Source organism: Hoplias malabaricus, chromosome X1 (assembly GCF_029633855.1).
Source record: "Hoplias malabaricus isolate fHopMal1 chromosome X1, fHopMal1.hap1, whole genome shotgun sequence".
NCBI lineage: Eukaryota > Metazoa > Chordata > Actinopteri > Characiformes > Erythrinidae > Hoplias > Hoplias malabaricus.
Genome location: NC_089818.1, coordinates 14,985,645 through 15,000,032, shown reverse-complemented (window position 1 = coordinate 15,000,032; position 14,388 = coordinate 14,985,645). Strand labels below are relative to the sequence as shown.

Here is a 14,388-nt window from a genome sequence, read left to right as displayed (position 1 = left end):
GTTTAGCCAAAATACAGTCACCATTTTGCTTTTGAAAATTAGCAGTGAACATTCACATCTTCTGTGTTTTAATATTTAATATTAAATATTGATAGCCTGCTAATGCTAAATTTCACTTCCGGAGTATACAATGTTTTCCTTTACAGTCCTGTGTAAGGTTGTGACCCGTGTCACACGAGAGGCATTTGGAGGTATCTTCAATAACAAGTCTTATTCAGATTTTTCAAGAATACACCATTCTTGACTTTTACATCAGCTTTATACATTTGAAGCTCAGCATAACAGGAAGGTACACATGTAAATGCTCATTTTAATTTCTATTTTTTTTTTCTAATTATTCATGGGCATGAGGTGTATTTTGGGTAGGGTGACCAGACGTCCTCTTTTACCCGGACATGTCCTGTTTTTTAGACTTAAAAAAAAATGTCCGTGCGGAATTTCACAAACGTCCGGGATTTTGTTTTTCTAGAGCTTACATAGAACTTCGAGAAGTTTCGTTCAGAAACTAGTCCCGCCCTCCCCTACTCCGATTGGTTCGCTTGCGTGAGAAGGGGGCGTGGTGAAGTAGCCTAAAATCTTTTGATTGGACCGTTATTGGTCGATAAATTTCTCTGTAAGCATTTAATTGGTCAGTCTGCACGTCAGTAGTCGTTTACGTCAGGCAAAGCTTATGTATCCACCCTCAGCTCGAGCAGCTAGGCCGAAACGTAAATGTAAGAATTAAAGATGAATTAAAAAATTAATTCCAATGTTTTGTGTGGCAAATAAAAGTGTAAAGAACCTAAAAGCACAAATAGGTTCAGCTAAGTATACAACGCCCCCCAAGACAAACGGACATTAACTTCTGCATACAACAAATTTGGGTCTTCAGTCAAAGTCAAAACAATAGGCACTAGGACCCAGAAACCAGCGTATGAGAGGCCACACAAGGCTGGCAGAAATAGAGGAATGAAGCATAAAACGGGCGAGACAGAGAGAGGGAGACCCGAGAGTGCTCAGAGAGAGACCAGGGTCAGACGAGGGAGAGACGGAGTGACAGCTCCAGATTCTGGAGCAGATAGACGACAGGAGGAGGAGTGGAGTGACAGAGGAGGGGGTGGGTTCTGGCCATCGAGGAGGCTACAAAAAACCGAGGAGCGCGAAAGAAAGCCTTCACAACACTGAGCAATTCTGCTGTGGACAGCACCAGAACTAAAGCTTGGAGAGAGTCTGCCTGGAGTAGGAAACAGTGGATCCTCATCACCACCACCATCATCATCAACATCATCATCACTGCAGGACTTGCAGGATCCTTGGAATAAAAATGGAGCCTTAAAAAACAGCTGGGCAAGCAAAGGCAGTGTGAACTCTCAGAAGACATTAAGGTTAGTGAGAGAGCTAGAAGAGAAAGTGAGAGGAGAGTTTACCACCCACAGAGAGAGAGACTCACCACACTCTCTGGCTTTATCACCAACAGTCACACTGTAACTGATCCACACCACGGCTAATCATCACACAAACACACCAGCAGTGCCACACATGCTGTATTTATGGAATACACACACACCCATAACTCACAGCTCCACCTGTGTGGAGTTTAGACTGTGCTAAACAGGCATAGAGAGCCTTGGATGGCATGGGAGCTTGAATGAAAAGAGGCATTGGACCTTGGACCTCACTTTCATAGCAAAGGTTCATCACTATCATCAGGCTGGAGCTGATGCTGATGTCCACAGTTGAACCCTTAAAACAAGTCTTGTTATTGCTTTCTTGAAAATTTCCCAGGGCTTAAATAAGTCAGAAGAACTGAGGATCAAAAAGAATCAAGGAACTGAAGATGGATGGTGACCTTATGCAGTAAACTTTGAACAACCTTTGTGCAGAGATTCATTACCATTTTAAGGATTTTATAAATAATCTGGGGTTTGATTAAGGGACTGTGCATCCATTTCCAAACTGAGGCTGTCACACACTGATACCCGCTCTCATTTTGAAAAACAAATTAATTCTCCAGCAATATCCTCTGATATTCTCCAATAGTGGAACTGGAAATCCAAAATGGAAGCTTAGACTGCCTATATGTTTTAATAATATTCACGCTGATATCTGAATGCTGTCTGATTCTTAACTGAGGATCTGAATATCCATTTCAAACTGAGACACAATTTCACTTCTGAGGACCAGCCACCTACAATCAGTTATTCCCTGAGAAACCTTCTACTCTCAGAACTAAAGGACCTCTGTTTTCCTTCCTGGAGTGGGATGGGACCTGTACTCTGAGGATCTGAGTAAAGGACTGCCCTCTTACACTGCAGCATGTTGCCCTGGCATGGGGCAAGAGGGCTCCTGTTGCCCCTGGTCCTGAGCCTCCTGCTGACTGTTTGCCATGCCCAGGAGAGCCAGGAGGGTCTAGAGCTGGAGGAAGAAAGCAACACAGTGAGCACAGAAAGTCCGGTAAGTTTACAGCCTCATTAAAGCTACATAGATCGTACAGCTATTTTTAAAAGAAAAAAAAAATGGCGCATTCAATAAGCCAAAGGGAAGCCTTCATATTTCTCACAACCCCCTTGTGTGCTATTGTTCAAATGATTACAGTAATTCCAGTTATAAAGCTGTGGAGAATGCTGCCTCATACTAAATTACTGACTTCTACCAAACTCAGTATTAACTGGCCTTGTCAAACATGCAATTATATGTTGATAGATGAGCTGGCAAGAGTGCTGCAAAGGATTTATGATCAAAATACTGCTCTAAGTTGGTGAACATTGAGATGAGGACACTTTCTTTCTCCACAGGAGACTGTTTCTTCAGACATGGCCATAGTCAGCCCCCACAGAACCTGGATAGTCTTCAGGGACAACTCCAATAAGGGTGGGAACAAGAAGCCCAAAGGAAAAAAAATAACCTCAAAGGTAAGATCCATGGCTAAGAGCTCTCAGCAAGTTGGAGCCATTTGTTCATGCTGATAATTGTTCTCTAGAACTTCACAAGCACAACTCTTGCTTGACCAAGGTTTGTCAGATGCATTGAGTCCAACATGCTGATGGTCATGATGCCTTACAGCACTCAATTGCAACATCTCATCCTTCCATCTGTTAAAGCTGTCTGTGACTCAAATGAAATGGCATAATAAACTGACCTCTCTCTCTCTCTCTCTCTCTCTCTCTCTCTCTCTCTCTCTTTCCCTGCAGCATGGTCTTCCAGGTCCTCCAGGCCCTCCAGGACCTCAGGGACCACCTGGTCCACCAGGCCCCCTATTGCCTAACCAGGATGAGATCATGGAAGACCTCCATGTGAAGCTGAAAGGTATGGAAAGGTTTATACTCCTTGGACGTTGCACATTAAAGGCCATAACATACTGTTCACACTGTTCCAGAACAAGAGCCTGTGTGAATGAGGAGGACAGTCTAGAGACTCAGGAACCCAACATTTGGGTTTGATGTTGTTGGTGTTGTTGAGAATAATTGGTCAGTGAACTCTGCTAAGTTAGAGTGGAGAGTTACAGTCACACATCTCCGTAACATTTTACAATAAGGTACATTCATTTATGAAACTTAAGACAGTAATAAGCATTACTAAATGCTTAAGCAATGTCACAAATAATCATTAAGTAATAATAAGAAACGAGATCTAGCATTAACTAGCTTTTTTTTAGGATTTGTGAAATCCTAAAATAATCCTAGTTCTTGATTCTGTCATTACCTAATGATTAATTGTGAGATTGCTTAATCACATAGTAATTCTTATTACTGTGTTATTCATTAATATTCTTTTAAGTACCGTTAATTAATGTGCAACTATTGTAAATTGTTATCCACATCTCTAGTCTGTCCCCAGGTCAGAGCAATCATATCTGGTCTTGAGAGCCATGAACATTCACAAATATAAGCAGGAAATGGGAGATCATTTAAAAACACAATTTGGGATCATTTAAACATAAATCAGATGCAATTATACTGCAGCGATGAGATTTTTAGAACGATTTATAAGCCTATTGTTATTTACCTGGCATACTGTTCCATATAAAGCTAATCTCAGAGCACTAGGGATCCAATCTTTGGAGTTTATAATCACACTCTTTGAAATTAAACCATACTGTTGTGGTTGGTGTGAGATAATGTAACTAGAGTGCTTGCCTCTGAAGCACTGAGACGTACATCAAATCCGACAAGCCAAATCTCTTGCCATTAGGCTGCATTTGAGACCGAGACGCATAACAATACAACACACACCAAACCAGAAATACTCTCCAGACTACTGATCCCATGCCAACGCAAAGCTGAAAGTATGCAGACAAATTAGCAACGCAAATTAGCAAAACACAATGACCTGACGAAAGAATAACAGACACACTACAAGGCTTTGGCAGACATAAATAAAAAGAGGAGGCAATTCAGAACGGCTCCCCCATGGCAACAGCAACAGAAACAGTAACCTAATGGCGACAAATGAATACAAATGATGGAAATTCTGATACGTTCCCTCTCCTCATTGTCTCAATAGTTACTCTGACTAATGATGATGATTGCAGCTGACAAAATCACAAGGCCACGGGAGAGCCATAAAAAGTATATGACACACCTGGTTTGAAACTAAATTAGAGTTTGTCTGGGTCACCTCACAGCTAACCTGCTGCCTGCCAGTGAGTCAGAGTGTTTTACTATTGACGTTAATGTTTCCATTACCTGTGATAACAAGCTGTCACAATAATTGAACGATCCCAAAAGGGCTGAAGGGGATAACGCACACTTGCCTGGCGTAGCTTTTTCTGAAGTGCTGCAGTGTAAATATGAGGCTAACATTGAGTGCCATATTAAACATCCTGCAGAGACTGAATGATAAAGATGAGGTATTACAACTGAGAACTGTCAGAAATGAGTGAAAAGGTCTGGAACACCAGACCAAGCAAATCCACTGAAGATAATCAGGTTTGGGCTAGATTTTCAAAGGAAACTGCTGGAGGTGGTGTTGGTGAGGCCAACAGGGGGTGCTGTTCCAGCGCTCTGTGTGAATCCCAATGACTAATTGCAGTGATAGGGATACTGTATTGAACAAATGGGACTGTTCTTTGGATGAGACTAAAATGGAGGTTCTAACTGGAAAGGGGTGTGGTGTGATCCTGATATATAGCTAAATCTGCCTCCTCTCTGGTCCCCTCTCTACTTACTGACTGGTGTGTGTTGAGGGTATCGGCCCATTGCATTGTTCAGGTGGAGGCTGCACATCAGTGATAGTGGAGGAGACTGCCTCAAAAATGTGACGTGTTTGAGTGACAACAAATACGCTGTAGAAGTGCTACTCTCATTCATTTATTCATACATAAGATTTATAGAAGGGTGTAACTATGGAACAAATATCCAAACAGGACGTTTGTCATGTTGTGGTGTAGGAGACTTGAAGTCATAGTGTGTAATAAACATAATGAAAACACAAGCCTACAAAAACCCCACAAACATTTAAAAACACAAAATGAATGACAGCACAAAGACAAGATACTAAAGAATGCACCTGTGGACGCAATCACATGACTGCGTAACAGCACACAGGTGTGGGGCATGGCCAATGTAGACAGGTGAAGACACATGGAGATCAAATTGTGTCCAAATTGGCACCCTACTCACTATTCCCTAGGTAGTGCACTATTATAGTGAACTGAATTCAGGAGGGTAGTGAACGGTTTTGGACACTACCTCATGCGGGTTTTTACCAAGCATCGCCGTGTATTGTGGGCATCCAATATCCACTAGAGGAACCCCATAATATGCACTATATAGTGAATAAGGCACTGTTTTGGACACAGAACAAGACACAATAATGTAACAAACCAGTGGTGGCTTCTGACAACTTTCTATTAGACCTTAACAGCAAAAGATATTTTGAAACATTTGAAAATATTAAAATTAATGGAAAATAATAGTCACAAGAAGATACATAGATTATGAATCTTACTTCAATTTATTTTTTATTTTTTGATAGATGTAGCATTGCCTTGATGTATTACAATCAGATGCAGGTTTCTGTTCAGCATTAGTGTTGTTAACGTTTATGGCGTTTGGCAGATGCTCTTTTCTATAGTGGGCAGGTAGTGTCGCAGTCACACAGCTCCAGAGACCTGGAGGTTGTGGGTTCGATTCCCACTCCGGGTGACTGTCTGTGAGGAGTTGGTGTGTTCTCCCCGTGTCCGCGTGGGTTTCCTCCGGGTGCTCTGGTTTCCTTCCACAGTCCAAAAACACACATTGGTAGGTGGATTGGCGACTCAAAATTGTCCGTAGGTGTGTGTCTGTGTTGCCCTGTGAAGGACTGGCGCCCCCTCCAGGGTGTATTCCTGCCTTGCGCCCAATGATTCCAGGTAGGCTCTTGACCCACCGTGACCCTGAAATGGATAAGGGTTACAGATAATGAATGGATCTTTTCCATAGTGACATGCAGTTTGAATAATTTTTACAGATGTAAGCGAATGTAGTTTTAGGACTCTTACTCAGGGACTCTAAATGGGATGGTGTGGTATGTTCACCTGAGCAGGGAATTGAACCCCAGTCTGCAAATTGGACTTGAGTAATTGTGTTGTTAGCACACGCACAGGTTGAAGGGTGGAGTAATCTGCAACAACTTGAAAAGCTGTGGCCAAGATCAATATATAAAGAACAATATATGTACCTTATGTTTATATGATGTAGCGGTTTTATGTGTGGTATTTGGCGAGTGCGTGTGTGTGTGTTTGTGTGTGTGTGGACCAGGTCACTTTCACCACAAGGCTTGTGATGTGTTTGTTGTCTCTTTGGTTTGTCGGGGAGGCCGCTTGTCTGATTGTGGGCTGGGCTGATCCCTTAATAGGTGTAATTTTCTTGGACGTGGATGTGACTTGGCCTGGGTAAAGAATTCCCTAGATTCCACATTGTACTTTGTGTGTGGGTGTGTGTGTGTGTCCGTGTGTGTGTGTGGAATGAATGTTGGCAGATGGCCAGGAAAGCAGACACAGGTCTGTTTGTGCTCTGGAGCGGCGAGCTGCGGGCTGTTCTGACAGCAATATAAAACATAAAGGCTCTTATTCACACGGCAAAGCACAGTGGCGCCGCAAACTCACACACTGCAGCATGTCCAACTCCCCCACCACACACTCACACACACACACACACACACACACACACACACACACACCCCTCTCCCTCTCCTCATACACGCTCTTGCACTCCAAATATTTACATCTCTCTTTCAGACACAGATTGTTTAATGACTTTATATGCAGCCAAGTGTCAGTCAAAGATAATCCCAAACATTTCACACCTAGCTGTTTATCTTTGTTCCTCAAGGCTTCTCCAGCCTGAGAAGGCAGGTAGGCTGCAGTGTGAGGAGCTGACAGCTTGCGAAATAGCAAAAGGCAAAGAACAGGAGTCAAAGCAACAAAGGAAGGGGCTCCAGAGTTGGGCAAGTGTCTAAGACTGTGAGTTAGAATGCCAGTGATGCCACAGCCATCCGTAATTGGGAGTCCAAAAGAGCTTTGCTCTCTCTCTCTCTCTCTCTGTTTTTGGATGGGTAATATTGGCTCTCCCTCTGCCCTCATCACTCAGCATAATGTTGGCTAATGTGGGCATTTACAAGCTAACATAACAGAATGAACAGAGTTCTCCTCCAAGTGTGTTGAGTTCTCCAATGTGGTTGCATTACTGGCACTTTGAAATGATGAAGTAAATATGATATCAAACAGCAACGCTGACTCGAATCACAAGCTTATTGACTCACAACTGAGTATTAGAATACAATCACAAAATAACACATTAACTGATTAATCCAGGACTGCCAGATTTAACCATTTTAAATGAATTTAAATGTAAATATATATCTATGCAGGTTACAGTGTAGTGTCAGTGACTGTGCTTTCCCCCTGTGTCCAGAGATGGTGGGGACCCACTGCCTGCTGTGTGACCAGCCCCCCCGAGTGTCCACTGCTTTCCACTCGCATCTGCACCGCAACCTTCTGGTGCCTCGCCGCAGCCTCCAGGAACTTCAGCCCTTCAGCAGTGTGAGTGACGCCCATGTCCAACCAAACACACCATTCCTCACACCCACAGCCCAGCTCTGGGTCTAGTTTCTCTCAGCTGGGCCAGGCTCTGGCAGACCACACCGGCGTCTGTGTGAGACAAGTTGGCGATGTTCTGAGCAGTTCAAGGAATGGTTTGGTGAAAAAAAATCAATTTTGCACAATTTCCCCCCTTTACCTCAAACATTTTCCATCAGCCAAGTCATGTTTGGAGTCTGAAGTTTGCTTCTTTGGTTTGGCTTTGAGAGTAGTGTAGTATAAAAGTAATGAAGGTTTAGCATTGTGGCTCAAACTGTGCGTTGAGTTACAGCCTTTAGCTAAGAAATACATCATAGGTCCAGATGATTGTGGACACAATTTATAATGAGTTAAATCTGCTAATGTGCGCCCACGGTGGAAACAAATGTTCAACAGCCCACACAGTGTGTCCAATCTCTACAGAAGAACATGAAATGAAGTGGGACTCTCTGAAGCAGTAGAACATAATATCACCATCTAGAGGAGTATAAACCAAAAGTGATGGAACTCCATCCAATACTTTTGGTATAATTTTGACTGATGTTTTTGATCCAGAACTTCTCATCAAAACACTGTACTGCACTAATAAAACCATCAGTTCATTTTAGAAATGTTCCAACGGTTTATCAGTTATTATTTTTGCTCTGTGTGTTTACTATCATTGTCTACTTATCTAATAGCCTTCAGATGCTGAGCAGTTCCACCAGCGAGGTCAGAGCTTCAACACCAGTAATGGCCGATACACAGCACCAGTGTCCGGCTTCTATCAGCTCACAGCCAGCCTGCTGCTGGGTAAGCCACTCAGGACTCAAACGACAAACTAAGCATTAGTGTCCACCACAGGTCAAAAGACTGGAAGCAACACAAACAATAAATACATGCAAGTAGAATAGATTTTATTTGCATATCTATATCAGTCTAGCAGTGACACTGAGGGGTTTAAATACTGCTGTGTCTGATTCACAGAAAAGCTGGACTGGCCTAATCAAATTTGGACTTCTCTGGTCCGTCCATGCTCATGGAATGGTTTTAGTGTGGGAACATCAGTACGAATCCAGAGTTTCACTGTGATATCTATTTATTCTATTGGTCTCACATGAAATGTCTTAATTGTTAGTAAGAACGTTCCTCGTGGAGGTCCTCCTGAAGCATTTTAACGCAGGTCTCAGATGCTTCCAGTTTTGATAAACATCAACTGAGTTAATGTCAGTGCCAAAATACAAGATATTTATCTGTGCAACAAATTGTGTGTGCGTCATTGAAAGGGAAGAAACTGGAATCTGTCCCAGAAAAAAATTTAGTTTCTGTGCAGTCAGCTATTTCCAAACTTCATATAACTGAAGTAAACAAAATGTTCTTCTGTGAAATGAGCCATATGTATGGGCAGGAGTTTTCTTCGCTTTCGGGGCCATATTTCCCTAGAAATCTCATAAATGCAAACTCATAAACTGAGCCAATGTTTGTGGTCGCAGTATTAAATGATGATGATGATCATTTGAAACATTGCATCATGATGCAAGCTGAAGCACATGCAACGCCTTCAGCGCTGTTACATCATGTGATTTTTCAAAAAAAAAAAAAAAATTAAGCTGCCCGGCCTTTCCTACAGAACCAAAGATAAAGCTCAGAAGAAGAGGGGTGGGGTCCTTACACTGAACATCCACCCACAACACATCCCACTTCGTAATATATACATGTGTGTGTGTGTTTCTTAGAATCCAGTGAAACTCAGAAAAGGCCTCAGGCGAGACAAAAGGACAGCGTTAAAGCCTCCATATGTATAGAGTCTCTCTGCCAAAGCAACGTGTAAGTACAAAACCCACACTAACACTTCACTACAGGTCATCACTCATAAGGCTACATGACAACTACCTACATAATCCCCATATTAACATCTTGAAAGGCTTATCCTAACAAGAGGCAGTTGTCACAAAGGCTGCTTTTCTCAGTTTAATAACAACTGACATAAACCTATATAGACATTTAATAAAGCTTATTCCAACAAGGGCCTGTTGTCATAGCACATAGACTATAATGTTGTGAAAGAGCTTAAATCAGCTATTGTTTTTCAGGGTACGAAAAAGATGATTTATTTACAAATATGTATTATTTTTATCAGTGTCCATTAACAGAAAAATATTCAATCTACATTTGTTTATTTGCAGGCACCTTATTTTAAGGGCTCTGTAAAAATATAAATCATAACCCTAAAGATACCTGACTTAATGATATTTAATCAAATTCAGAATTCCTTGTGTCTGTGTGGGTATCTTGACAAAGTGCAAACACACATACTGGTAGGTGGATTGGCTGAGTGAAGTCTGAGCGTGTGATCACTGGGTGAGTGTTTGCCAGTGTACCCACTTACATGTGTATTTGGACTGTGGGAGGAAGCTGAAGCACACAGAGGAAACCCATGCAAACACAGGGAGAACACAACACACTCCTCACACACAGTTGCTCAAGGTGAGAATCGAACCCAGGACCCTGAGACCCTGCAGCTGTTTGGCAAGCGAAACATGTAACGCCACCATGCTGCCTATGACTTGATTATGATTACCTTATTATGTGTGTGTTGCAGTTCTCTGGAGACAGTAACAGGCGTGAGTCCAGCAGGGGGCGTGTTCAGCATCCTTCTGACAGGAACTCTGTACCTGCAGGTAAAGTCTTAATACACACACATACAATTACTCAGAACATAAACACAATCAGTGCCAAGCTCCAGACACACACAAACAGCCAGTTATTCAATTAACTCAGACATACACAAACACACAGTCTCTCAATGCCTTCTTTGTATGGATCTGAATACATAAACGGATAAGAAATCTTCATCATTTTCCAGTCTAATCTCCACCTGACGCAAACAATACTCTGTGTTTTCCGTTTTAGGAAAAGGATAGAAAACGTATTGTTTCAAAACACACTTACAAAGCAAGTCAAGTCACTTACTTCAAATTGAATATAAATCCTCGATAATCGACCCATTGCTATATGTATGTGTGTTTAAACACACTTAAATAAGTCTGCCCTAGGCTCTGACTAATCTTTAGTAATTTTAGCATGTGAAGATACTCTTTTACTGCTTATACGCCTTTTAGCAGCTTTAGCTCGGTTCTCTTCTCCTTCTTTCCCTTTGTGTCTGTTTTGCTGTGTTTAACCTCGTCTTTGTGCTCTCACATAAACCTGGGTCCAGAGCTGTGATTGGACAGACTCAGACGAGGGGGCAGGGCAATTCTCTACACTTGACGTCGGAAGCAGAGCAGAATCAGAACTGCTCGTTTTATCCCATGTATTCTGCCTCAGGCAGCACACAGTTAACTGACTGGGTGGTCTTGTTTCAAAGTGTGTGGGTTGATGGACCCCAGATACCCACATTCACATTCATGTGCCCGTGAACTGGACAAGCGATTATTATTATTTTTTTCTATTCTGATCCCCTATTAAGAACGGCACAGTGGTGCAGCAGGTAGCCACACAGCTCCAGGGACCTGGAGGTTGTTGGTTCGATTCCCGCTCCAGGTGACTGTCTGTGAGGAGTGTGGTGTGTTCTCCCAGTGTCTGCGCAGGTTTCCTCCGGGTGCTCCGATTTTCTGCCACAGTCCAAAAAACACACGCTGGTAGGTGGATTGGTGACTCAAAAGTGCCCATAGGTGTGAGTGTGTGTGTTGCCCTGTGAAGGACTGGTGCCCCCTCCGGGGTGTGTTCCAGCCTTGCGCCCAATGATTCCGGGTAGGCTCCAGACCCACCGTGACCCTGAGATGGATAAGCGGTTACAGATAATGAATGAATGAATTAGTGATCCCCTGTTATATCATGTGGTAAAATGCGCACCAAAGAAGAAGAAATTGAATGTGTTGATGTGCTGATATCTGTTTTCCAGGCTGGAGAGTATGTGTCTATTCTCATAGACAATGGAACAGGCTCCGCGCTCACTATTCTCCAGGACAGTTTATTTTCTGGGATCCTTCTTGGAGTATGAGACTGAACACATAACACCCCCCCCCCCCCCCCCCCCACACACACACACACCCTAAAATTAGACAGCTGCCTCCTCCAAACCCATATTTCTTTGCTTCTGAGACAACAGTCCTATCAGCCTTCATAATTTCAGCTTGGAGGGAGACGCTCCCCAGAAATCTAATTAAGATGCTTCAGCAATAATTATTCAGAAATAATAATAAATACTAATAAATCACAAGGGCGGCTGGAAAGAAACTGCAGTTTGAAACTATTTTAAGACATTTAAACTTCTGTTCATAGAGATGTATGTATTTTTCCATGTGCTGTGTTTATATATTCCAGGTTTCCACAAGAACAGGGTAAAGAAATATATTATGTATTTATTTGCATTTTTTGACGTGTGAATGCTATAATAAAAAGTTTTTAAAAACACTGCATTTCTAAATGTAAAGTTTTCATTCATTATTTACTTTTACTTTAGTCATAGTCATGAACATTTTAAATACATAGTTCCTTTAACGTTGTGTTCAAAGTTCATGATGAACAAATCCCCACAGACATGAAATGAAGTGAAATTAACATTAAATGAAGCAGGTTGGGGGTGGCACGGTGGGGCAGCAGGTAGTTTCACACAGCTCCAGCAACCTGGAGGTTGTGGGTTTGATTCCCGCTCCGGGTGACTGTCTATGAGGAGTGTGGTGTGTTCTCCCTCTGCCCTTGTGGGTTTCCTCCGGGTGCTCCAGTTTCAGTCCAAAAACACATGTTGGTAGGTGGATTGGCGACTCAAAAGTGTCCATAGGTGTGAGTGTGTGAGTGTATGTGCTGCCCTGTGAAGGACTGGCGCCCCCTCCAGGGTGTATTCCCGCCTTGCACCCAATGATGTGCTGATGGTGTACCAGTATCTTTTTGTGACAAATTGAAGTGGTGTTTTTAATCTGAATTTTTTGAGGTTGCCATCAAATCCTCACAGCAATGTTCCGATATCTAACCTAGTCTTACAGAAGGAACTGCCTTACATATATGCTTCATTCAGAAGAATGTGAGATGAGCAGGTTTTGGCTACATAGTGTAGATGTAAAATGGGGCTGTATTGCAGGTCTATAGGGAACTTGGGTGGAGTTAAAGGAGCTCTAGGTAAGTTTTTTTTTTATCCTGGTACTTCCCCTAGTGTTTTATTTTTACAGCACTGTAGTGAAATTAGTGATTCCAGGTAGACTCCAGACCCTATAATGGATTTAGCGGTTACAGACAATGAACGAATGAATGAATACTGAAATCAGTTTCCTACCCTCCTCCAAAAGTTACATAGTGCAGTTTCTGTGGTGCTGAGCTTGGAGCACCAAAAAATGCAAGCTCTGTTCTCCCTATTACAGCTCAGTGAATCGTCACAATGGATTAGAAACTGGAATGTTAAGGTAAAAATATTACGTAGCGTTCCTTTAATATCAATATTTAAGTATTTGGCTTGAGTTTGGGTTAAGGGCCCTCTCACCACCTCTGCTAATTTACATAATTTAAAGTGAGATTGTTTGAAGTTTTACAGCCTCTGAAGAACATTCCAGCATACATCTGCTGGCTAATGAAGCTCAGATTCCAGATGCTTGATCCCAGAACGAGTTTATTCTCCATGAAAAAAAAAAAAAAAGTTCAAAGCTCTTCTCTACCTGGGTTTTATACAAACACCTTTTTAATCCGGCCTTTGTTTCTTTGTGTTTGGGCTGAGACTGGTGTGATGTAAACAGCTGGGTTTCTCTGTATAAATAGCTATTACATCAAATAAATGGGTCTTGGCGAGACCCTTCAGGCCCTCACTTTTACTCTTACTAGGATTTAAGGCGTGCTTTTAATTCTCAGTCTGGAAACAGTTACTTCTTATTTCTGCAGGGGGTGATATTTTTCTGATAAAGCTGATGAAGGAATGATGTTGTAGAGGCATGGACTGCATCAACAAGAAGAATAAAGATGAAGAAGAAAAATAAATATTTCAATAACACAGCTTTGCTTTAAAATTCTTCACATTAATTATGCTTTCCCAGCTTGCTAAAGCATGCCACATTTTTATAAGTGGATTCAAACACACACATGCCCATAAAACACACACACACACACACATACACTCACGCATATGTTCTGAAGGATGACGGATGTGGACAGTGTGTTCTGCTGGCGGACAGAGATGAGGTCATCAAGCACAAATAGTGGCGCCTGCTGTCTGGCTCTGTGCCCCTTGCTCAAAACACACACACACACACACACACACACACACACACACACACATACATAAACAGAGAGAGAGACAGAAAGAGAGAGAGAGAGAAACTTGTTTTTATATAACACGAGGGTATGGAGTTTCATGAACTGTATTCTATTTTAGCTCTAGATTTTGAAGT

At 42.2% G+C, this 14,388-nt stretch overlaps 1 protein-coding gene across 1 annotated transcript; it reads left to right on the top strand.

The window, feature by feature from the left end:
- The first annotated feature begins 961 nt into the window (after positions 1 to 961).
- Positions 962 to 12,401, top strand: LOC136675361 (erythroferrone-like). The gene is made up of 8 exons (XM_066651863.1): positions 962 to 2,433; positions 2,775 to 2,891; positions 3,171 to 3,285; positions 7,872 to 7,999; positions 8,716 to 8,827; positions 9,751 to 9,841; positions 10,617 to 10,695; positions 11,919 to 12,401. Exons 1-8 carry the CDS (start codon positions 2,296 to 2,298, stop codon positions 12,015 to 12,017), a joined length of 879 nt encoding a protein of 292 aa, XP_066507960.1. The 5' UTR covers positions 962 to 2,295; the 3' UTR covers positions 12,018 to 12,401.
- Positions 12,402 to 14,388: the final 1,987 nt, after the last annotated feature.